Source organism: Megachile rotundata, chromosome 10 (genome assembly GCF_050947335.1).
Source record: "Megachile rotundata isolate GNS110a chromosome 10, iyMegRotu1, whole genome shotgun sequence".
Classification (NCBI taxonomy): Eukaryota; Metazoa; Arthropoda; class Insecta; order Hymenoptera; family Megachilidae; genus Megachile; species Megachile rotundata.
In genome coordinates, this window is record NC_134992.1 from 15,468,896 (window position 1) to 15,494,047 (window position 25,152).

The 25,152-nt window shown below is 46.3% G+C and overlaps 1 protein-coding gene across 1 annotated transcript in view; it reads right to left on the reverse strand.

Annotated features, from left to right (window-relative positions):
• The window catches only part of LOC100881476 (kin of IRRE-like protein 1), a 239,048-nt gene that overhangs the window by 53,666 nt on the left and 160,230 nt on the right, over positions 1–25,152 (reverse strand). The window contains exon 3 of the mRNA XM_076536363.1: positions 10,078–10,289. Within this exon, the coding sequence (XP_076392478.1) occupies positions 10,078–10,289 (212 nt within the window). The remainder of the gene's footprint in view (positions 1–10,077; positions 10,290–25,152) is intronic.

The window sequence follows — 25,152 nt, forward strand, 5'->3', positions numbered from 1 at the left end:
GAGTTTCCACTATCGTTCTAAAATTCAAACGAGCCACCGGTGCACGCTCGGTGCCACTCGATCGTCGAGGTCGCGACGCGACGCCAAGCGGTTTTAAAATACTCGAATGACCGACGCGAACGAACGAGACTCGGTCTCTATGGTATCGAAAAGGTCGTCGCTCGAAACACGATATCTTTATTTTGCCACTCTTTCAACGAACGTACCATTGAAAACTCGATGCAACGATCTGTCTCCGTATCGTATCGTGTAGAACGATTTCGCGAACGAGACAGATAAGTAGTTCTGTCGCCGGACAGAACTCCGGCGCGAACCATTCGAACAAGTCTCGCGAGTCCGAAGCTCCAGCGAATTTCTCTATGGACCTTTTCGTGGGTCCACGATCGCTTCTTTTCCTTTCGTTTCTTGAAAAACGAAGATGAAAATCGTAGCGGGATCGGGGGTTCGTTCGTGCAAGGAGATCGGTGTTTCAAAACGTCTTTCGAGATTCGTAATACCAGCACATATTACTTAACATTCGATAAAGCGAACAATTAGAGAGATTTCGAGTTCTGGTTGAACCAGCAGTCATCTAGTTTCAGCGCCAACGACGATGGCCTTTTATCTCTTCGAAGCATCTCGTCTCGTCGCTTTCTTTCCGCTCGATCCGTCTCCTTTTTGCCCTCGTTCGACCCCTTTCTCCGGCAATGGCTCTGTTCCATTACTCGCTGCTACCTCCTTGCTCGAGGTCGCTTGTTAAATTTTTACGGCCAACAATTTCCGCGAGGACGACTCGCGGACAGATGCCGAGCATCGTTTTTCGGCGTCGTAGGAATCTTGCTCGATGTCGATACTCGTAATAGGACATCGAAATTCGGAGAAACGGGTGACCATCAACGTATAAAATGAAAAAATGGTATCGCTGCTACATAGTTAACGACACGCGTTCAATGATCGCGTCACGACTGCGACATCGCGAAACGTCAAAAGAGACAGAAAGATCGCGTTGATTCGATCCTCTTTTCGCTTATTATTTCGATCGGTCTCCTCTCGGCAAAGCCGAAAGGGAGCTGGGTGTCGTCGCGCCTCGAATTTTCACGGAAAACTACGCTGTTCGCTAGCTGTTAACGGCAGGGACGAGACTCGAAGAGGAGAAGGAGGCGGAAAGAGGATCTAGTTCGCGGCAACGACGACCTCCACTCTGACAAGGAACATGAACGATGAGATGACATTCTCGTCGACAAATTTCAAAATAAAATTTGACGTTTTTATTGAAATCCAAGAACGAGGCATCGCGATGCGAACGTCTCGTCGCTTCGTGACAGACTACGTACATAAGCTTCTAGGTACGTAGCTACGTATGCAGACTGTTCCTTAGTCGACTGTAATATTCACGGTGTTCGACTATTTTCGGTCACACTGTATACAGCGATTATTCGAGGTAGCAACGTTTTCAACGGTTTTAATACCGGCAACGAATGATGGATTTCAGTCGCTTGCCAACGGACACGATCCATTAGGATCTAATTTCTCCGAAGAAAAAGTTGGCTCGTTTGTTCGTCGAGCGGTCAAAAACGTCGGCAGAAATCAGACTCGCTCTACGGGATTTATTTTCACCCGTGACACCCGGGAACGTAAAACGAGCGATGCGGGAATTTCGACTTGATCGAACGCCGTTTAAAGGGATATAATTTACGAGCCCGTTATACCGCGACGACGACTAGATCTTATGGTCGACTGTAAAGTTTTTCTGCAAAGATTCTCTATGAAAATATATATCGAAATATAAGCCCAATAGTTCGTAATGAACGGTCGGCAAAACAACGGCTAAAGTCGGTAGATTTTTTGGAAACAGCCCGTGCGAGTAAGGTAAAATTGGCAACGAGATACGCTTATAAAACAGCTCCTTGCCGCGGTATCGTAGCTCGCGAGAATTTGCATAATACGACGGTTCTTCGTTGAAAAAAGAGTACGTTAATCTAACTCGCTAGCGAGAGCCTCGTATTTTCTTAGGGCTGTTCGCCAAAGTATTTATACGGCAGCCAACGATTTTTCTCCCGGCTCGAGTAGCAGACTTTTCCCGCGTCTGGAAGGACTCCTTTGGTGCCGAGTGTTCGTGCTCGTTCCTTTAGAGATCGTCGCGCGAGAGGATAATCCAAGATTGCCGCAGACGGAAAAAAGGAAAAGGATGTGAAAAGCCGCGTAGAAAGACGGCGAGGGGAAAGATTCGAGGTAAAAAAGGGAACGGAGGTGGAGGAGGAGGAGTGGAAAGAAGGTGAAAAGAGAAAGGGGAAAGAAAAAAGAAAAAAAAGGAAAGGAAGGGTAGAAATCGTGGCAGAACGGTGTGGCTTCTGTCGGCACGGCTGGTTAGAGACGGTTTGTATTACGAGGGTGGTAATTGTTCGAGGATCGATTTATCTCGTTGCACGACGGCGAAACGTCGCCTTAACCAACACGGAACACCGTGAACAATGATACTCTTGTCGATAACAATTTACCCTTTGTACACCTAGCCGAGAAGCGAATCGCACCCTCTTCCCGGATGCGCTAACAGACTCTATTCTCCCGAGGGATCAACCCCTTCTTACCGGTCTCGGATTACTTTCGTCCTTTCGTTTCTCGTCCTGTTCGCGTGCGTTTCAACGATCCCGAGTTTTCGCGAAAGGTGGTTCGCGTAACGTCGAGCGTCACGCGATTTGAACGCGTTTCGCGAATATGTATTTCTTTCGACGAAAGCGGATACGAGTGTGTCGTAAACTCGTGGCCGATACGAGCGATGGTCGCGATCTTTCGAATCGAATAATCGAAATCTTTCGAATATATGTATTTTAACCGGTATGTTTATTGGCGACTAAATCGGAGGAACGATCGAAATTCTTAGACGATCGATGTATACGGTATCGAAACGGATGCAAAAACGGTGGAGCGGCTAGAAAAATATTTGTTCGAGTCCATCGATGGTCTCCGGATGCGCAAACGCACAGGAGCCCCATGGAATTTATTAAAGCGTTTATTTAACGGCGTATTTGTTGGCTGGTCGGTCGCGTTTTCAGATACGCGGCAACAATAAAAATGCAAATAAAGAATTGTTCGAGCGGCGAACGGTAATTATTATGCGCGGAAGTGTATTCCATAAATCGTAAACTGTACCCACCGTCTCGTCGATGAATAATGAAAAAGAAAATATTTTAAATGGTACGTGAGCGACAATACGTATTTAAAGGCGAGTATCGATCGAGTGACGATCGTGTTCGAGGAGAATAATAATAATGAAAAGGAAGCAAGTAAGTAAAGTAAATACATACATATGTATAATACATGTATAGTATATGTATGTATACATATATGTATATGTATATAAATAGATGATATCGTTCTCGGAAGTCGAGAGCGGAATAATAAGCGAATTTTTTTCATGACATGCAATTCCGTTTACGAATGCCATCTCGAGCCGCGATCTAGCCCGCGGGGAACGAGCCAGAATCTCGATAACCGCGACCAATCTGCTCGAATTCTCGGGCTGGGTCACTGGGTCGTTCGCGTGCTACGATTTCCCTCGATTTCTTAACGCGAACAAACTTTTCACCCTCGAGTTTCGAAGAAAAAACTCCCTCGAATCCGCTTCGAATCTTGTTACGACGTTTCTCCGTGAAATCGTTCCAAGACGATTTCGAACGTGGCTTAATTGATAATTCGCCAGAGAAAATTCAAGTAAGAGAATGTTTTCGAGGTCGAAAGGATAGACGCGGCAAAGGGCCATGTTTCGTCGAGAAGACTTTCTTGCTTACAGATTGTTACTCGTTACTCGTTACGTGTAAGTAACGATACGAATGATTTTCGAGGTTTGATCGGGGCAAGAAAAAGGTGAAGAGAGCAAAGGTGGGAGGTGTTAAACTGACCTCTCTCTCCGACTGTACCCGGTCTCTCGCCGCTTACGATAATGTTTCTGTTCGTCTGACACCGGTCGGCTATTACTATCGGGTAAGCGGCATTCCCTTGAAATTTAACGCCTAACCCTAGTTGTCTGAGTTAATAGCAGCTTCTAGCATGAACGCGCCGCGCTACACCGCCAGTATTTCTCTCAATAGGGACTGGCAATTGACGCGAAGACTTCCATCACGCGAATGCACAGTGAAACGTATGGTAATTCGACGAATCGATCGAGCTAATATATCACCAACGCTTCTCTCGGTCGAGTTTAAACGTTACATTGCTCGTCCTCTCCCTCCCGCGCTAAAACTTGTTACAAAGGAGAGACTCGCTGAATGGAAGCATTCGACGTTTCAAACGATTTCTCCTAGCGTTAATCGCGTTTCTATCATTCAACCTGAGGGAACACGCTGATGTAACTCGGCGTTTATCGCGATATTCGATGTTCCACGGTAACGAGGAAGATTTCCAACGAGCTGTAACGCACGCTTGTCGTTGCGAGATGTACTTGGAAATAAATTAGGAATCGTAGTTGTCGGTATTGGAAATCGAAGTGTCGCGCGTCGCGTCGCGTCGCGTCGGTTTCCTATTAATCCTGCTACGCGCGATCGATTCATTCCCGTGGCTTTCGACTATCGGAACAACTACTAACGAACAGCTTTCGATTGGTAAGAAAAAGTTTTTTTCTTCCTAAACGTTACAGTTCTCTTCGCGGTTTACGATTCCATTCGATCTACGCTTTCGATTTTCTCTCGCAAAAATCCTATACAATTATTCGGCCGGCGATAATCGTATTTCCTCTCTCGCAGTTCCTCGCCCTCCAACGAGATCGTAAAGCACTTTGTAATTTTCCGTAGCTCTACCGGTGCACGCACCGCCTTTCTCGTAGCTTTAATCTTTTTACCCGAGATACCGGCGGGTATATTTTCTAGGATTTAAGGTGTCTTTTCCTTTATTGCACGGTGCAGTTGTTCCAGCGGAAGATCGTCGATCTTGCCACCCTCTCTCTGTTCGCTCGGACACCTTACGACCCCTGAACGTTTATTACGCGAAATGTGTCGGGCGTACGCGAGCCGCGCCTAGCCGAATCTCTCTGTAGTTTTCGAGCAAATTTTTCTAACGACAACCGAATAAATAAACAAGATATTCCGGATGAAAATTGATAGGGCTGTTTCGACGGTCGATTCCGTCGGACGAAGCATCGAGTTTGGAAGATCGCCGCGGACACGATGCCGGCAGCCGAAAATCGTGGTACACTCGAGTTGGCGCCAGTTTGGATTTATGTTGGCCATAAATTCACGGGACTTCTCGTGGACCGTTTTTCCGATCTAGGACCCCCTTTTCGTCAGCCCCTTTTTAACCCTTCGTTCTTTTCCGCTATAACCTTTCGCACCTTCCGCTCTCCTTTCGCTCTCCTTCCACATTCCAGGCGAATTCTCCGATCTTGTCGCATTCCTGCTCCTCTCCATTCTGTTCCAGCTCCCGGCTCGAGGATTCGTTGAAAAATTTCGAGCATCGATCGCTCCGACCAGTTCCGACCGTCTCGAAAAAAAAAACTCTGTTCCTCTCTTTCGCGCGCTGCTCTCCATCTTTCTTCTCCGTTTCATTTCATTTCTATTCCTCTTTTTACACGATCCCCTTTTTACCCTTCGCAGCGAAGCAACGATGCTCGTTCGCTCGCGAAAGAAAGCGAACGCGCGTATAATCGTCGGTTTAATTCGATTTGCGAACAGCCTCTGGTCGACGAAGCATTAGCAACGCCGCGGAGCCGAGAGGCGGATTATCGAAAGCGCGGAGAAAAGGAGGGGCGAGAGCAGCGGGTATAGAAGGGAAAGAAGTACCCAGCGATTCAATTTATACGGTTCGCGAGAGGACACCGCGCGAGGGGTTAATTATCCTCACCGCAGAGAGGCTCGATTATGTACAGCTATCCGGTGGCCAATAGCGCGAACAGCCAACTTTTTTTCTCCCTCTCTCTCTCTCTCTTCTTCCCATCGGCCGCCCAACCCCCGCGCGCAGCTCTGCTCTTACTATTTTTCCCCATTAGTCGACGCGTAGAACATAACCCTACACCTGCACCGACCTGGCAAATAAAAAAAGAAAGAAAAGGAGAAAAAAAAGGGTTGCCGACCTCGGGACAAACCACCACCCGTATTCCGGGCTACGTGTGTGCAGAGAAGCGTGTGCGCACGAGTAAAAGCCCGGAAAAAATTGCTGCTCAACGCTTTTCAAGTGAAATTGCTCTGCTTGTTGGAATAAAGAAGAGTTATTTAACGAGACACCGATGCGCGGAGCCGCGATGACGTCGAGTCGACGCTTTTTTATTTCGAGATCGTCTTCGATTCTTTCTTTCTTTCTTTCGAACGCTTAACCGACCGAATAACGATCCGGATTCGAACCCTTTCGAATCGTTCCCGCTTCGATGGCTTTCCCTCGTATTTTCCCGATACATCGCGCGGCTACGCGACGCGAGTTCCAAATCTTTGATTCGTCGATGTCGCGTCGCGATAAACTAATATTTGCGTTTAACGCTCTACGCGCCGACCCTTAAACGTCGAGACACGGGTTAGGAGCCTGACAACATTTGAACACCAGCCCCGATATTAACAGGCTATATCGAGATATATCGAAAGCGAACAATCTAAGGGAATCGCGTGACTTTTGACAAGTCCTTTTTGTCGAAAGTGAACGAGATTTTCCAGAGGGAACGCTAATGCAACCGGAAGAATGTGCGCTGAAATATAGTCGGTAGAAATAAAACGAGAACAGGGATAGAGAGACGGAGCTTGCGAAACGGTGGACAAAGAAAGGAAAGGAAGAAGGAAAAAAGGGAAGTCGAAGAAGCAGGGACAAGAAACGAAAGGAGGAGGGAGATTAATTAAGGGAAAACTTAACGACGGGGTTTGTCCAGACCCCGGTCCGTTTCTCTCCCTTCTCACTGTCCGTCTTTCTTTCCCTTCTTCTTCTCTTTACACTTTCGTCGACCGACTTTGACTCGAGTTAACGCTAAAAGTTTCGCGTGGATTTTTGAAATTCTAATTCCACCGCCTAATCTGCCGAGATCCGTCCCTGTTCCTCTGTTTCTCGGCTTTAGTTGTTCTCTTTACTTTCAGCTAGGAGGTTCGTACCTCTCGATCACCACGAAAACGTTAAGTCTCTCGTTCTTATTTAACTCCGAACGAGAAAAAGTTCGTTCGGACTATAATCTGCGATTCGTAGGAAATATTTTTGCTTCATCCAGCGCATTTCGATTGCTATTTCCGTCGAGTTCGAGCATCGACCGCGTACCTTTATTAGCGCGACCACGCACACGACGTCGCGTCGTATCCGCTCTTTCCGTTTCTACGATCTCTACCTGTATCCGTAGCAGACGGACACAGCGATACGTTCGAGTGTACTGGTCGCATCAAAAGATCCGCGACTGTCGCGATATTTCATTTGCTCGAGAGGACTGCTCTTCGGGGCAACGTTTTCGAAAACGAAAAGCAGCTTCTTATCTCTCGTTCGTCGCATCTGGTCGTTATCGAAATCCCGTTGAGGTTTGCTTCCCTTCGGCGAACAAAATTTCTCCGTGAGCTCGAAGCAGCCTGTAGCTCTCGAGAGTTTACGCGCACAACCAGCAGCGGGAATATAGAAGCAGAACTAATTGCGCTGTATTTAATTAAGCCGCGGATTATTTCCTTAACGAGGGCAGATCTCTATTCTTCCTTCCTACCACTTCAACGGCAGGCTTCGCTTCCATCTTTTACAATTTTCCCTCTCTATCCAACCAAACGCGGCACGGATCTCCGAGATCCTCCACCGTCGCTTTTCTTATCTCTCTCCCTTCTTCTCCCTTAATTTCTGTCACCTGCACCGCCTTCGTCGTCTGGTGCACCTTTTCCTCTCGCAAAAACACGCGTCCCGAGATCCTTCGGTTACACGCGACGCAACGTTTCTTTCTTAGCGAGAAGCACGAAACCATATACCTATTACGTTCGAGCATCGAAAGAGCAAGTTGAACTATATACGCTTATGAAAGACGCTTATGAAAGACGCTTATGAAAGACGCGTATGAAAGACACGCGCGACGTAACAACCAAATTGGTACATGACCAAGCGGCAATTTAGGTTCGTTTCCAGCGTGCATAGTCCGTGTATTTGGTGAAATCGAGAGAAATAACCGTGCACGTATCCGGAACGAATTGTCGGGCGATAACGAGAAGATGGAAGAGCAATTGTTCGATCGAAAACAATCCCGTAGAACGGAAGCGAAGTCGATCTAGTCCGAAGAAGAAAGTTTCGTTCGTTTCCTCGGCGTTGTTAGCGCGAGAGAGACTTCTCTCTCCGACCGAAGGTCTTGGGTCGAAGCGAAAGGATACGCGTATCGGTGGCTAGTATCATCGACGATAGAAGGAAGAGGCAGGATATGAAAGAAAGGGAAATGACCGATAAAAAGGTGGGTCAGCTTGTGAAGCAGAGAAGAGCGGAAGGACGGCCGTTACGAGGGAAAATCCAGTGGACGGACGCAATCTAGGAACTCTTGGGAACCAATCTTCTCTGATGAAAATACCTTGCTCAAAGCGGACGGTTCTCCAGGTCCGGGCCAATTTCTTTCGTGACTCTTTTTTGGAATATCGCGTGCTGGTAGAGGGCTCCTTCGTTTAAGTTGCTGCTTCGAGAATTTCTTCGAGAGAAACATCGAACGCGTCGCGCGCTTGCCTTCGTTCGTTAGTTTTTGCACGTTAGAGCGACATAGAAATCCTATCGACGATGGTTGTGCGACGTTATCGAATAAATTTCTTATACGAGCTCTATAAAAAAAAAGAAATGGTAGAATTCCTCGAAATTTGAAGAACCTTCGCGTTTCGTGGCAAAAGACGCGAAAAACTGAACGGATAAAGATCGAGCAATTGTACGTTAACCCCGAAGGTCTATCTGGAATCTGCAGCACGACGTTTATGCCTTTCTCACCCTCTGCTCTGGCTTTTTCTGTTCCTCGAGCCATCCGTATCTTTCCCGTCCCTTTCCCGTAGTCGCTTCTTTTCAGTTGCTTTCTAACGTTCGATCCATGGGTTACGGAACGGAAGAAGAGACGGGATTGCCGCGAAAGATGGATTCCGGTATCGAAGGATCGAGGCCAGGATTTTCCAGGTTATATCTCAGCCGCGGGCTAGAAAGGTATATCCCGAAATTCGAAGCTACTCCTACTGCTGCGTCTAGCGACCGCTTTCGAGCACACCCACCAACGCTTCCTCCTCTCTGCGAGATCGAACTATCGCTTTATTTGCATTTGATTTCATTTAACGCGGCCCGCCAAAGCGTTCATCTTCTTTCCGCGCTTTCCGGTTATCCTTTAAGGGAGTTAGGTCGCGTCGTAAGGGAAATCGAACGCTTCGACCGAAAGAGAGAGTTTCAAGAACTAGAGAAGAGTGTTTAACTCGCGATCACGTTCTCAGGATTAAGGGAGAAAGCGTAAACAGCGAAGTGCCAATGGAATATCCACGCGACAGGCAACGGGAGCCACCGTGTAACGGTAGAGATGCAGCACAAACGGTTGCGCGTCTTCGATTGGTTCATGCATTTTTCAACAGTCGCCATTTGTTTGATCAGACTTAGAGCCCGCTGAGAACTGCACTTTTCGCTCGACGTCGAGTGCAGCGAGCCTGGCACGAGCTGAGCGTGTGTTGTTTGCCCGCGTACCGTGGCCCATGGAAATGCGAAAACGTCTCGAGAAAAAGGAGTACCGCGTTAACGCGTTACCCGCGATCTCCATCTATTTCGATCTTTCGTCTTTTACCTTTTAAACATCCGTCGCGCTTCTGTCCTTTCTACTAACCCCTCGTCAACCAGTTCCTCGCGTTCTCCCGTTTCTAATAAATCGTCTTCTATCCCCGAAGAAACTTATTTAATCCGTCTTTCGCAAAAAATGAGCATTCCTGGAGCTAACCGTTCATCGATTTTTTTCGCGGCTCGCTCTTTGCTCTCGGTATTCGAAAGGGCTAATACGTCGTTCGAGGGTCCTTTTCAACGAGCCGCTAAATTTGTTTGACATCAGAAATTACGGTGCGCCTTTCACGGCTAGTTGAAAGCGTCGCTTTTTGATCTCGGCGGCGCTCTTCCAACGCGAGGCGACGAACGAGCCGGTCGGCTATGGTCGAAAGAAACGTCGCTCGAGACTTCGCTTACCGATCACGGTGAGGTTGTAGCGGAAACTGCGAGTCTGTCCTTTCCGGAAGTCGACTCTGCAACGATAGGTGGCCGCGTCGTGTCTCTTGATGTCCTCGATCACCAAAACGGCCGGGCTCGGGAACGCGGTTCGAAAATACGCTCGAGGACCGAACACGCCTGAATCGGACGAGTGTTGAGCTTTGGTCACCGGCTTCTCTCGCGCATCGATCCTGGAACACAAGAGAGAAAAACATCCCCTGAGGTCAATAACGAAGCTCAGCCGCTTGTTTACCAGCCCGCTCCACGTAATCACCGTCGTTCGAACAATGGAAGAGAACTGTTTTACGTCAGCGAGCTGGCTACGACAATGGAATTTATTGATACGCCGCTTCGTAACCTAATATAAATGTAATCTGCCGTTTATCGAAGCTACCGGACCGAGCGAAACGGAGATCGGTGATACGAACCGAATGGTTGTTCGGGCGTTTGAAAATTTTCGTTAAACGTTGTTACGCTTAATAGAATCGAATTGATTCTATTTGGAATTCGTTCGATGCGAAAGCAACATCGTCAGCTATATTTCGCTTTTTCAAAATAGCAAATTTCTAACGATACTGCGAAAAGAGGACAACGATAGAAATGAAGAAAAGAAGGTACGCTTAATACGCTAAATTAAATTGAGATTCGAGGTTAACGATAGCGCGCTATGTCCTTTAATAGTGTTTGTGGTTGATACGCAAAGCGATACTCGACATCATTGTTCGCGTTCCGGCCGACTTTTACGGGCAATCGTGGGAACTTGTCGCTTTCGTGCTTTGTCTTTGTGCTTTGCCGTTTCTCCTTCGCTCTCTACTATCCCCGGTTCGTTTTTTCCCTCGACGCTCGGCTCGCGCTAGGAATTTCAAGAATTCACGGAACGGCCTGCGGCATTCGATATGTATGTAGGAAACGATCGCAATTCCTGGCCAATGAAATTCGAGTTGCGCGCACGGCTTTCATTGCACGGATTCAAGAAACACGCTCGGTAGCAAGTTGTTCGTTCCGAAAGTAATGATTCGTCGAGCCGGATCGGTCGTTACTACTAGCTTACCAGAGAATATCATTATTTCGAATCGATGGAATAATTATCATGTGGTCAGAGAACGCAACGCGATGCAACGCGACGCAGCCCGACTCGACGCATCGGTGGCCAGAGATAACGCAATTAAACCGCTTCCCTATTATCCGATATTTTGTGCCCGGATACCTCTCGTTTCCGATACGCCAATAACGTCGAAGAAAAATTAGCAGGGGCCATTGCCCGAAATCGTACGAGTTCGCGAATCGATTTAATCCAGTAACGCTAAAGGACGGCTGGTTAGATGATTTTTTTTTTTACCAATAATAAGACTCGATGAACACGGATGCGGACCATCTTCGTTCGATATTCGGTGATTACTACGCGCTGTCGAACGTGGCGAATCGGCGCGCGATTTAAAAAACAACATCCAAAATCGGTCGGCTGATTTCTCTTCCCTCAGTTTTTCGAACGTTCGTTTTTTCGGTTACGTTGAAAACGTTTCCATTCTACGAAATAAAGATTACAAGCGATTTCTCAATCGCGTCGTACAAATTTAATATCGGCGTTAAAATTGGAGAAAAATTAGATCGAACGAACCATTGTAGGGAACAAAATAAACAGTTAGGAAGTTCGCACTCGCGAACAATGTTGAAAGCGACGCGAAACAACACACACCTTTTCGCAACGATATCACCTCGAGCGACGCGCGTCAACTGAACGCCCGACCGGCTAGTGTTGATTTTATCCCCGACCAAGGTCCTTCTCTCCCTTCCACGCCACTCTGCTAACAATAACGACACCACGCGAGGACAATAACAAGCGAGGCGTGCCACCACGACGTTTTCACCGACGAACAACGCTTTTCCGAGGGAGCAGCATTTTTCTTTCTCGATTTCACGATCTACGCGAGCGAACATCGATATCTTAGCTAATTGTACACTTTGAACGGCGCCGAGTCGCCTTTGCGATCGATCCGAACCTAACGAACGTTGATTATCGAATTAATCGATTAAACGCTGTTATGTCGAGCATCGTTGCGCGATACTTAACGCTACGACTTTCGTTAATTTATTGTACGCGGTATCGCTTGGTAACGGGTGGAAGCGACGAGTCTGGGCCAAACGGCGCGTAACGTCGTCCGAAACATTATCCTAACCTCATTGGCGAAGCGTAACTCTGTTGCTAAAGTTTCTTGGATCACAACGGATTACAGGAGTTGTTGGGATTAAAAGGAAAGGTGCATTTCGAATGATAACCGTGATTTCGGTTAATAGCTTTACAGAGCTGTGCAATGTCGTCGAAAGCGTATGCCCGCGACTAGCTAGCCAGGATCCTGCCGAATATGCGACACGGTCGAACGATTGGGTTAGAAAAGAACCAAGAGAGTCTTTGATCTAGAAAGAATCCTGTTGAATGTAATGCGACGTTGCTGGGACTCGGGTCTGGCATGATCAAGAAGAAACATCGGAACCAGTGATCTAGAAAGCGTTCTATCCGAGTATACGATGTTATTGGATCGTAGAGACTGTAAAATGGAGAATAAACGTTTGGATCGGTGATCCAGAACGAGTTTTATCGAATAGCCGTTACTGCTCGATCTGTTAGTCTTTGTACGACTACGCGTCTTATCTTTAGCGCGTAAAAGCCTGGCTAATAAGTGTACACCGTTCTATTTCATTATCCGGTCAATTCGTTACTGTTCCGCAAAGCGTAAAATAGACTACAAATCACTCCGTTTATCGATAGTCCTTTCCAGCTAATTACAGGTGCCAGCAAAGTAATTCGAGCGTTGATTTACGAACGCTCATTGCACAGGTTCGTAGTTTTTAAGGAAACTTTCTCGCGCAACTTCATTTTTCTTCCTATTATCGGCTACGTGACGATGCACGGATGGCAATAAGCGGAGACTCGAAGGGCAGAAACCTGGTCAATGTACTCGTTGACAGGGTAAATGTCTCGCAAGCGTCCCGTGGTTTGATAAAATTTTTCCGGTGGAGTAGCCATTTCCGGGTGACAGTCGTGCATACAAGGCGGAAGCGTATCGCGAAATAAATGATCGTGGCTGAAAGACGACGCGATAGAGGGTGGCTAAAACGTTGGAGATTGATGAAGCTCGGGATGTCGTTGTATCGCGAGGGGATTAAAATATGGGCCGAAAGTTCCGTTCTATTCCCTCCGTGTTTTCCTCTTAGAAAAAACACTGTCTCAATTTCTTCTTATCGATCTGCCATCCTCGTCCGACGCTCGTCTCTCCGACAATAATGGGAATAATATACGAAATAACCTTTTCTTCGAATGCCTTTTTTCGCCTTTTTTCGCGTTGAAAGATAATATGAGAAATAAAATAAACACGTTATTAATTGCTTTTTGACGGATTAGGCCTGGGTTACGGATGCGACCCATCGGCTACAAAATTCAAGAGATTTAATTAACGAGAAGAAGCACGGAAGAATAGGTTGTAAAGTGGATACGAACCGTGCCGTGTATATTTATACCGATGCTATTTACCCCTTGCCCGGAGGGCGTGTATCATTTTTACGAGACTAGAGCCTGGATGAAATAACCGAGGGAGGAGGAGAAGAAGAAGAAGAAGAAGCGGGACGAGAAAAGGAAAAGGTCGTGAAGATGGTGGGTCAAAGTATTGGAAAACGGGCTGCGCGGCGAGATAAAACGTTTCATAAAACAGACATCGATTCCGTATTACTCGGTGGCGCATCGACGCGAATCGAGCAGCTTCGGCGTGGCAACGCGACGCTAACAGTAGCTGAAAAGTTCTTACCGAGAAACTGACAGAGACGCGAGTAACACGCTTTTATATCGCGGTCAAGCTTCGACCGCTTTTGTATCAACTATTTTCGTCTATCGTCCATCGACGCCTTCGGAATAGTCGGAGAAATCTTTCAGCAAGAAAAGACCGCTATTTTGGTGTACCAGCGCAAAACGCGTATAGGAAAATTATTCGTTACAGGGTCGTCCGAATCGAATCAAACAGCGCGATTTAACGCGGATGCTTTGTAATTTCTAAGAACAGAGTTTTGCCGATAAAAGGCCGGTCGGACGTTGCCTATTGTTTCGTCGTAAAACTTGCAAGCCGAAAGACACGCGAATCGAATTTAACCGTCCTTCGGTTTTTCTCCTCCGAACATCGACAGGAAAGTTTTACACTCACCGAAAAGCGGTTTCGTTAATTTTATGGATCGTCGAGATGGTAGCGTCGTAAATACGAAGAATCGCGAGACCCCGCAATTACCTACCGCGCGCCTGCATTATACGGCGTTAGCTAATGCTGCATAATTATGGCGCATTAAACCTTCTTTCCATAACAGTATTTTACTTGACATATTTTTTTTCTCACTCTCTACTTTTCCTCCTTTTATCCTTTAATCGGACACCTTTCGCGGTTAGTTTCGTTGATTTTCAATAACGGAAATTTTCTTATTTCTCGGATAATAATATCGTCGCTCGGCGAAATGCGACGCATCGGGTGCTCTTCTCTCGTCGTACGAATCGTTACGATGTATCCGATCGGAAGAGCGACGACCGTTCTCGTCAGAGGACGAACGGGTACGACCGCGGTTCATTTTGTCCTGGAAACGTAGCGTAATTACAAGGAAAGCGTGCAACTCGCTTCTTTTCCCTCTGTTTTTATCGTTTTGCCCCATTTACGTTAGTTCGCGGTTTCCCTGACTCGCTGTCCCCTCGTAAAAATGATGCATGTCCTCCGGCCAAAGGATAAATACCGTGCGAAATAAACGTAAACCATCCACCGTTTACTTCGTCCTCGTTCCATTAGTTTCTCGTTACTTTCTCAAAAATATCCTATACGTTCGTTTATTGTCACGCTAATGTCCAGACGATTTTATCCGCCCGGACGAACCTTCTTTCTTTACCTTTCAACATTTATAAATTTATGCACGCTCTCGAACGTTCCTTTCTTCAACTTTTCTTCTCCTTTTTGCTTCAAGTTTTAACATCGCTGGCTTTTTCCGACGTAATACCTTGTCGCGCGGTGTGTCTCGACCTCGCCAAACGCCACGAGACTATTTCGTTTTTAAACGGGAAGACGGAATAAAAGAGTACGCCTTTTATACTCTGTTAAAAGAAAAATGCAAAAATGATTCCAGGTGGACCATCAAAAACCATTGACGATGATTTTCTCCGCGGTTTACTCGATTTTTTCTCCTTTTTTTATTTTTTTCGTTAGCCTGGAAAAGTTCGTTCGCGCAAAAATAATAAACCGATCAGGATAAAGGGCGAGTAACGAGGGTACGTATACAACGCGTTCCTCGTTCAACCAGGTGTTCGTTGATGACCAATCGAAGTAGCACACAGAATCGCGGAAATTCGCTAACTTTGTGGGACTTTGTGAAAAATATTCGACACGCGTTTGTCGGTATACGCAACTTTTTATTCGAGTTTCGAATATACGAATCGCGTTTTGGAATTTGTTGGTTGCAACGTTTCGTCGGTTAATTTTTGCCGGCTCGACAGAAGTTCAAAAATCAAGCTCAAGTAAGCGTGCAGCGAATACGAACAGGGCATTTGATCGGGAAAGCAGAAAGGACATTTGTATACGATAACTCGTGCCTCAACGATCGCTGTTTGTTTTCACCGTCGTCGGTGCTGTCGACGACAATGAGTCTCGTCGAAATAGAGGTTGGTTTCGTTGAATATTTTGTACACACGTGGCGGTCGTGGTCCGGCCCACGGATGTCGCGGCGGATTTCAGTAGAAATAACGACATGTAGTCAGACATATCGAAACGGAACACGTTAGTTGCGAGTGACGCTATCGGATCGTACTACTGCCGGACTCTGATTGCCACTGTTTTTTTTTGCATGGATCTGGTTCACTGCGCTCTTTATTTTTCTTTTCTTCTCTTTTTCTCGTTTCAACCAGTGGACGCAAGGAGGGCATCGATGTTGCCCTCACTAGAAATATCAGAAATTTTAGCAATTTCCTTCTCCGCGAATCGAATCTTTGATTCTTCGAGCGTGTTAAGTGCTATTGCAAGCAGATAATCCGGCAGATATTCATCGAGAAATAACGATATGCAAGTTCGACGAACGATAGAACACGGTGTTAGCGTTTCGCGATAGCATCGTTGCGGTCCGACTATACTCGCGAGATATCCTCTTGTTCCTCGTCAGACCTCTCGTAGTTTCCGTTTGTTGCCTTCATCCCCGGAAAATTCTGGAATATCTCGCGACACGGACGTTCCATTAAATGAAAAGCCGTCTTTCTTCGCTGGATGCGCGAGTTTCACAGAAGAAAAGCTCGTAAATTGAATCTCGAAGAAGCTGGCGACGAGCTCGACGACGACGACGACGATCCTCGGAAAAATATGGGAGACTCTCTTTGATGAACGAACCGATAAGAACGCTCGATTGCCAAAGCGACAGGAAAATTTCATCGGACAATTGCCTGTTCTCTTGTTACGATATTTCCTCTAATGTTCCGTTGAAAGTTGTTCGCGTATCGAATTCACCAGATATTTCTCCGAAATTTTCGTCCGAAAAACGAAATTTTCAAAGATTTCCGCGATCGAATTACGGTGTAACACGATCATAATTTACCGTACACGAAGGACAAACGCGAAAATTGGTAAAAAGATTGTACGTTTATAAGAGGCGTTCCTAACGACGATTCCAAGAATTTTCTGTTTCCGCAATCCCTTCGGATTGCGGAGGAAATATAACGAAAGTCTAGCGTACATCGTATTCGAAGGCTATCGTAACTTTCAACGGGGGATAGCGTTGCAAGCAGGCGTTTTCCTCGCCGTATTCACTCGAACCGTCCGCACTCTATGCTTTCGGCAACGAAATTCAATATTTTCACGAGTAACGACCATAATAATATCGATGCTGCTACACGGTACAAGCTTACCTACTGCATGAGACTCGAGCTAATATTTAGGGTTACAGCGTTCGGGCACGCGATGGAAGTTTTTCTTTTCCCCTTCTTTCGAGCTCGCAGAAATTTATGAAACTGTTCGAAAGAATCTTTGGAACAAAGGACAAACCCCTTTTTTTCGTTCGCCTTTCGTTTCAACGGAGACCGTGCACGATTACCAGCGAGTTCGGATTTAAATTCGACGAGACTGTCGAAAGGCACGGGACTAGTTAATATATATTGTTGGCTTTTTTTAAATTTTCTTTCTTTTTTAGGCTCTTTTTGATCTTTTTTGGACGACGCTATCCCGCCACGTCACGGAGCTTTGTTTTCGCGGGTTGAACATTGTTATGCAGATGGAACCAGACGGCATTGTTGTTCGGCTAGAGGTCCGCGTACACCCGTCAACCCATTCTCATGATAATTTTCGGGGGATTATTTTTCGTAATTTCTCATGGAATACGTTCAACATCCCTTTTGCCGGTTTTCTATGGTCGCGCTGAAAAACGAGGACAACGCTGGAACATCCACGGTCACCTATTTATATCTCGGCTTGGCCAGGTCGTCTAATTTATCTGCTACAAACTGCCTTATGTTCATTAGCATTTCGAACCGACCGTGAATCACTTCGGATACGAGACCGAGCGACTCTCTTTGACTACCTTACATTTCGCGATACTCCTAACGTTCGAATTAACGTTACGCCGAAGTTGTTAACTCTCGATAGTTATGATTCAACGTTGCGATTTATTACGTACATGCAAATCATATTACGTAACGGAATAAATATTTATAAACGCGTTCATCCGTTGCATAAAGCTTGATGGACACTGGGAAATGTATAAAAAAAAAAAAACGGTATAAAAATCGGTTGGAAATATTTGGTTGAAAAACTTTTCATGTACTTTTTATTTTCGATCGAAGAAGAGAAGCATATTTTAACATATTTTAATTATACGCACTTGACCGATCGTGAATCGAAATCGTAAGAATCGTTCGCGAGCAAACGTCGTCACTGGCTCTACTCTTCCGTTATTTCGCAAGCATTCGCGCGCAAACGGTACGCGAAAATAGTCGACGATAGTTTGATACTCGTAATTGAACTGTAAGTTATCTCGGGAGCGAGAACGATCGTTTCGAGCCAAGGGAATTAATTTGTCAGAAAATTGTGCAGCTCGAATTCGTTATCAAATTTTCCATCCGTATTTCTCCGGTTAGACACGAGAGTCATACGATAAACGCAAATAATGGTCGGCTGTTTTACAAAGACTCGAAATTTCACGCCGCTTTTCGGCTTCCTCTCTCCCTCTGCTATCCCGTTTACCTAATGGGAACCCCTTCAACCATTCAAACCCTCCCGGATGTTAAACGGACGAAATTACTCGCAAGGAACGGACGTTGGTATACAAGTACGACGTGTTAGTATATTAAAAGCTATTTGCATGCTGGTAGGTGGAGATGGAGGAGGAGGGTGGAGGAGGAGGATGGAGAGGACCCAATACACTCAAATTATGTTCCGAGAGTTACCATTCACCCATGTTCCTCCCCTGTACTTTTCAGCCTCGAACTAACATTTCGCGTTACCGCGAATATAAGGTCCACGCTTTTCGGACGAGCAACTACTTTCAAAGTAGTTATTTTCTTCTATTCTTCCGTAACTTTTTCGCTTCGATTACTCTGCAAGCTACGAATCGTGCGAATCCGCCGAAACGAGATCCTACAAATTTCTTCGTACCACTCCGACTCTATCTACGCGTCATTCTTCCCCTATACTTGTCGGGGATACGTTTGGCTTTTATCACGATTTAACTCGATACAATTCGATACGCATTCTACCGCGTTAAACGTCGTTAACTTTCTTTCGACGAATCATCGAATCGCTTCTTTCGTGTCGTTGCTTTATATCGATTAATGCACGGCACGATAATACAATAATAATTTCGTGTACGATCGGAGCTCTAATACGACAAAAAGAAAAAATAAATTACAACGCGTATGTAATTACGATAACTGAGCGTGTAGGAACAAAAGCGAAGGCAGGTTGGCGTTTCAATCTTACTCTGACTTTTATGCGCTTTCGTGCATTTTCTATTAAACATGTACGCATATCCTTGCCTGTATAGTACACTTTCGTATTTTCTATAAATGCAAATCCCGACAATTTTCGGTCGAAAATTAAACACGGGTTTCCTTATTAAAAAACGAGTGGAAATATTTTCTCTTGGAATGAAACTGGAATGAAAATTTGTTAAAAGAATCATTTTTTTCCCAGTCCTGTCGGATCAAAGCGAATTCTATGAAAGAGAATTGGATTTGTCTCTAAACCGTGTTAAATAAAAACGGTATAAAATGAAAAAACAGGGACTCGGTGTACGTGGAATGTAAATTGAACTAAAACCAGAGAGTTAACGTTGGGTTTTAAATAAAATCCAAACGACCGAACGAAGTCAATCAGGATCGAACCAGGACGAACAAACTTTTTAATTCTCGATCGGCGAACAGTTATTACGTTGGAAACGAACCTATGACGTAACGCGATATCGATTTACGTAAACAGTCGACGATTATAATTTTTTTTCGAAATACGGAAGCTCGTTTCTGAACCGTAAATATTTGTGTGTAGGTACGCGTACGTTTCGCGACGAGTCCATCGTAATAAATAGCTTATATTCTTGGAAGGAATAGAAACGATCGAATCGAAGTCGACGCGGAGCGAAAAAGGAAAGGAAAGGAAAATGGCAGCGTTCCCTGGCGTAAACGAGCGATTAGTCGGGCGAACACGAAGACGCGGTACAGCATCCGGCAACGAAGACACGAGGGTGGATGCGTCGTTCACGATTAGAGGTCCGGTGACGTTTAATTGAAGAGGCTAGGCAACGCGATAACAGAGACGTTAAATTCGAGGATGTTCCTCGGGCACGAAGCGTGTGCCACCGACCGTTTACGTCCACTATCGCCGCATTACCGGAGACGTAGGTATCTTCGAGGGATACCTGGCTAGGATACGTGCTGGCAGGCGACCAAACTTGAAAAATTCTTCCCGACGAGCCATCTAACACGCTCGTTCGCGTACAGACTTAGGTGACAGATTACCAAGGAAATGCTCGGAATAGCGTAGTTGTAGGTACGAGGACAATACGAGGAAAGTTGTCGAGTTTGGCCGAAGCTCGATTAAAGGGGAGGTTAGGTACCGGTCGAAGAGGAACTTGGAAGCCTAGAAGCGTGATAACAGAGACGTTTGACCGTCGATCGATCGTTAAGCCAAATGCCTTCACGGTTTGCTGCTTGAGTTACGTAAATTATCGTAGTTACGTGCGTGGGGTAATTTGCAACCTCGTCGTCGCTGTCTGTCGGGACATCCGCGACAACGTTCTCGCGAGTCGCTCGAATTTTCGAAATCGACGAGAGCGAGTGAGAAATTTTCAAGGAAACAGATTTTTCGCTGACAGGAAACGCGAGCGCGTGATTTATTCGAAAAAAAATTGAGTATTCGCGCTTAGTCTCGACCAATTTCAAACTAACGAGCGTTAAAGTGAACGAAAATTGAGCAACGGTTAGACTACTTGGGCCAATTAACTGGCGCGCCGCTTTCAGGCTACCCGTTTGCCGCGGAAGGAATAAAGAAGAGCGTGGTTTCGAGGATTTTGCGCTCCCGTTTCCGAAACGAGTCACGATGTCAAAAGGATTTCCGTTCGATGCATCGTTGTCCAATTTATCTCCTTTTTTCGGTCAGAATCGTACCCTGTCCGTCGCGTCGACCGATCCCAGCGAAATCACGTCGAAGGCACGACTTGCTTCGAACCCCGTTATCGATTCTCGTTAACGCGGCTTCTCCGCCCACCTGTTTCGTTTTCGATTCTTTCTAACGAATGCGACATCAAAATATTACGCGATTCGTAACGCGAGAATAAGAAAATTTTCTTTTCTTTTTTTTTTTAAGAAACCGCCTCGAACAGTAATTATATGAAAATTCTCCGTTACATATTCCATTCGTTCCAGTTGGTTACTAATTTTAAAAGTAGATAACTTGGAACGTTCTACCTTTAAATGAATTCATCTTTCCAAGTATTATAATAGAGTGAAAGAATGTTGCCAATAACGGTGGGCATCGATCAATTGGATAACGTAGCTACTTTTAAAATGTATTATTACATTCGTCGATGGATATCGATCGAAGGATACTTTTTTATTCGCGTTGCGCGTTCATCGACCGTATACCCTTCCATCCTCGCGAATAGAAGAAAAATTCAAAGCGGATTATATTCGAAGCGAATGTAAACTTTTCTGTAATCGAACGTGACTGTGCGAGGTAAACGAATAGGAAAATACTTTGGCTGTCGTTTGCGTGGTCAAAGGGTCGAAATGAATTTATTCCAACGACCCAGTGTATCCGAGCAATTGATTCACCGCGCGCGCGGATTGATCGAAGCCGTGGAACCGAAGGCTGTTAGGGAAGAAGGGAAACACTCGCGCGAAAGTCGATAAAAATCGATAGAGCGGGGTCAGTCCAGACTCCGGGATTAAAGAGAGCTTTTAAAAGCTCCGCCCAGCTCGTCTCGTCCTGTCGAACGCTTTTACATGCTACTGTTTCACTGCCAAATAATTTCGCCATAATGCGTTATCGTCTAGCGACTAGTGGCTCGAGTATACGCGACACTGCCGGTCGATCGATACGATCGACTAAGGTTGCTCTTGCGACTCTTGCGAATAAACGCTCAACTAGTCGGCATACGAAACGTCTACAATTACGATAAGCTTCGTGACTATCTTATAGATGAATAAACAGTTACAAATATATCTCTAATCGTGTACTCGAAGAAAGTAAAAATAAGAAGCGTGCCACTTTGATCGTAACAGAAGGAAATCGTACAGCGACAGAAAGAACTTTTGCCAATCTGCCAGACAAACTATTCTCTAGAGTCTAAAACGAAGATCGTTGAGGGAAGGTGATCGATATAAATAGCTCGGAAGAAAAATAGACGGAAACGCGATTCGCATTGTTTCGTTGCGAATGAAATGTTCGTAGAAAACGCCGTACGTAAATTGAATTCTTATCGAAGCACGATCTTCGCGGGTATCGACCTCGAATTTTTTCGACTCCCAAGCTCGACGAAGCCGTTAATATTTCCGGAGTTAATTCAGCGTCGCAATCCGTAACGTTTCCACGAAATGCGAGTTCTGTCCGAAGTTTTGTCAACTTCGCAATCTCGATCAACCCGTCGACCGACCCGCCTGAACGTCCCCCGAACTTGATAACGAACCGTCAGGTTGTTTGCTTTCCAGCGAAAGCAATGTACCATCGATGTCTTCTTCCATTTTCCGGCGAAACGAGAGAGAAAGAGGAAGCGAGAGGAAGAGGTAGGAAGACCGCGTCGTCGATAACGAGCATTGTACGCGGGAACGGTGAGTCGAAGTCGGTTTTGATTCGCGGAGCAACTCGACGCGACAACTTTCTCGATTGTCGAATGAACGCGACGGGTCATAGTTCGGTCTTGCATCGAATACGTTTGGACCGACGATAGCGCGACTCGATAACTCGACAAGGTCGACGGAGGTTCAATTCGAACGGCATCGTTTGCCAGATGTGATCAGCTCGTAGCTCATACAATTTCGCCACGCTTCGTCTCTGCTTTGCTCCGCTCGTCCCGTTTCGATTCGATTCCGTTCGAGGTTCGAGATTAGTCGCGAAAGAGGAAGAGAGAACGGCGGTTTCCACGACCGCGATCTTGCTTCGCTCTAATTGATTAGTCGACTTGGAGCATGCAATTAACCGGGCCGCTTTCCATTGTCGGATTTTCAATGCGTTAAATTTATTAGCTCGGAACCGAGCTGGTCTTGGGACCGATGTAATTACCCGTAGAATACTTTCTGTCGCGGACGAACCGATCAACACGAGGGTATCGTTCGTGGAATCCGCGGTAGCGCGGATAAAACTAGAGGGACCAAGAGAATAGCGTATAAAAGAATTGTCCTCGTGGACAATACGGTGCATTAGGTACACCGCGTACGAAACACGTCCGATCCCTGATGCTTTCGTTTTTGCCGCTGTTTTTCGCGCAACAATCTGCTGCTGCGACATCGGCGAATAGCTGGCTCTCGTTTGTCGGTGTTCCGTTCCCTTCGATCATCCCTGGATCCGTCTTCTCGCCGCTTTTCCCTCTATGTCATTCCGGCTTTATCGGCTGACACTCGCCGGCTCCGATATCGAGCTCTTGCTCGTTTATCTCGATCTCTCGGCCGTATTCTCGTTCGCCAGCCTCCCCGTATTCTCTCGCACCCTCTGATTTAGGTCGCAGCCAGCCTGCTAACTGATTGAGGGTGATTGACGCTCTGGCTGAATACCGGACAAGCCCAAAACCCATTATTTACTGCTCGGGCCTCGTACAACGTTATAATTGCCGCCAGCTATTCTACCCGATTCCTCTTCCTCTCGATTCGATTTACCCTCGACCCCGACAAACTCCTGCTCTTCTCTCCTCGACCAACGGATCATCCTGCCTCGAGCCTGCCCGGAATCTTGCTACGATCGCGCTAATCCTAATTAGACGCGCTGTTTGCGTCGATCGGAAGGAAAAAACGAAGATCGGGAGAAATATCTTTGTATTTTCACGCGAACGAGAAAAGCGCACCGCAGACGAGAAAAGGCCGAGCGTTACGAAACGAATCCGATTTAAAGAGCTTCCTACTTTTGTCCGTTTCTTTGGTCGTGTCTTCGCTTCGCGTACAACCCGTTCAGAATAATTGGTAGATCTCGTCGAGTGTCCCGACGGCGCGCTATTGTTCCTCTGTTTCTTTGGATCTTTGATAAATTTCAAGTTTGAATCCCCGTGACGACCGGATAGGGAAGACGGGCGTCTCTGATCGTCGGAGGATAAGAATGATGATGCGGCTCCGTCGGAGGAGGAAAGTGGGCTCGAAGCAAGTACGTCACGTCCGGCATACAGTTTACCTTGAGGAGGGATCGATCTCGAAGGAGTTAAGTGGCTGCCGGTTCTTCCAAGAAGTATACCCCGTCGACTCCAGTAGGAATCACGTTCATGGCCGACCGTGCTCCATCGCGGCCTCTGTCATCTTAATCCCCGGGATCCTTTTTACACGGCTTTCTCATTCGCGCCCTCTCTTCTCCTTGTGTGTGTGTACCCGAGGCTCCTTGTGGACTTTGGACATCCGACCAACACCCGGCACCACCTTCTCTCTTATCCGCTTGAATTACGGCGAGGCACGTCCGCCCCTAGTGGACCCGCTCTACCTACAGCCTGGACGTCGTCCAGCTCGACACCGAAAAGGGACCTCCTCCAAGAATCTGCAATGGCCGAACCGGTATTAAAAGGAACCTCCTCTACGTGATGCTAGATCTTATTTCGGCATTATGAAACGATCCTGCCTGTTCGATCTCGGTCTGCTTTACCTCGTCTCGCGATACCTTTATTCCTTTAAAGTAACCTAAAAACTAACTAGCGCTAAGAAGCATCGTTCGATGTACCACTTTATCCTTTAGGCTACGCCGTTTAATCGACGCGGTTACTTCGAGTAGCTTAACTTTACCATGATCGAGTCTAAGTTGTATAGCGGGTCGGGGCGAGCGGTACCTTTCGAGCAACCGAGAAAAATTATCTATCTCATAAGCGTCGAATATTCCCTAGCTGTTCGTCGAGATATCGCGTATGACAAAGATGGTGTCGCGATCGGACCAGAATCGATCGATCAGTCGATGAAAAGCGAACGAGTAAATATTGTCGTTGAATACGACAAGATTCGAGCGATCTCCGAATGGACAATAAATAATCGAGTCTCCCGAACACGTTCCTGGGAGCACGAACTATTGTCCCGTCGACGGTTTTCTTTATTCCGGGACCAATGGAAAGGTCGATCGGTTCGATGCCGATCAGCGTTCATCGTCCGCTTCGTTTTATCGGCTATCTCTAACCTCGAGACATATTCGTCGAGAAATATCGTTGCTTCTCAACAGCGTTTTTCGCCGGGTAAATTGGTTTTGCGAAGCTTTCTTGAAAACGCGTCGGTCGAAATTTCAAAGAATTCCAAGTTTGAATATCGACGTAGAGGTTCCGCGAGTCCACCGGAATCTCGACTTTCTCCGAAACATCGATTTCAACTTTTTCCTACTTCTTCTTCTTCTTCTT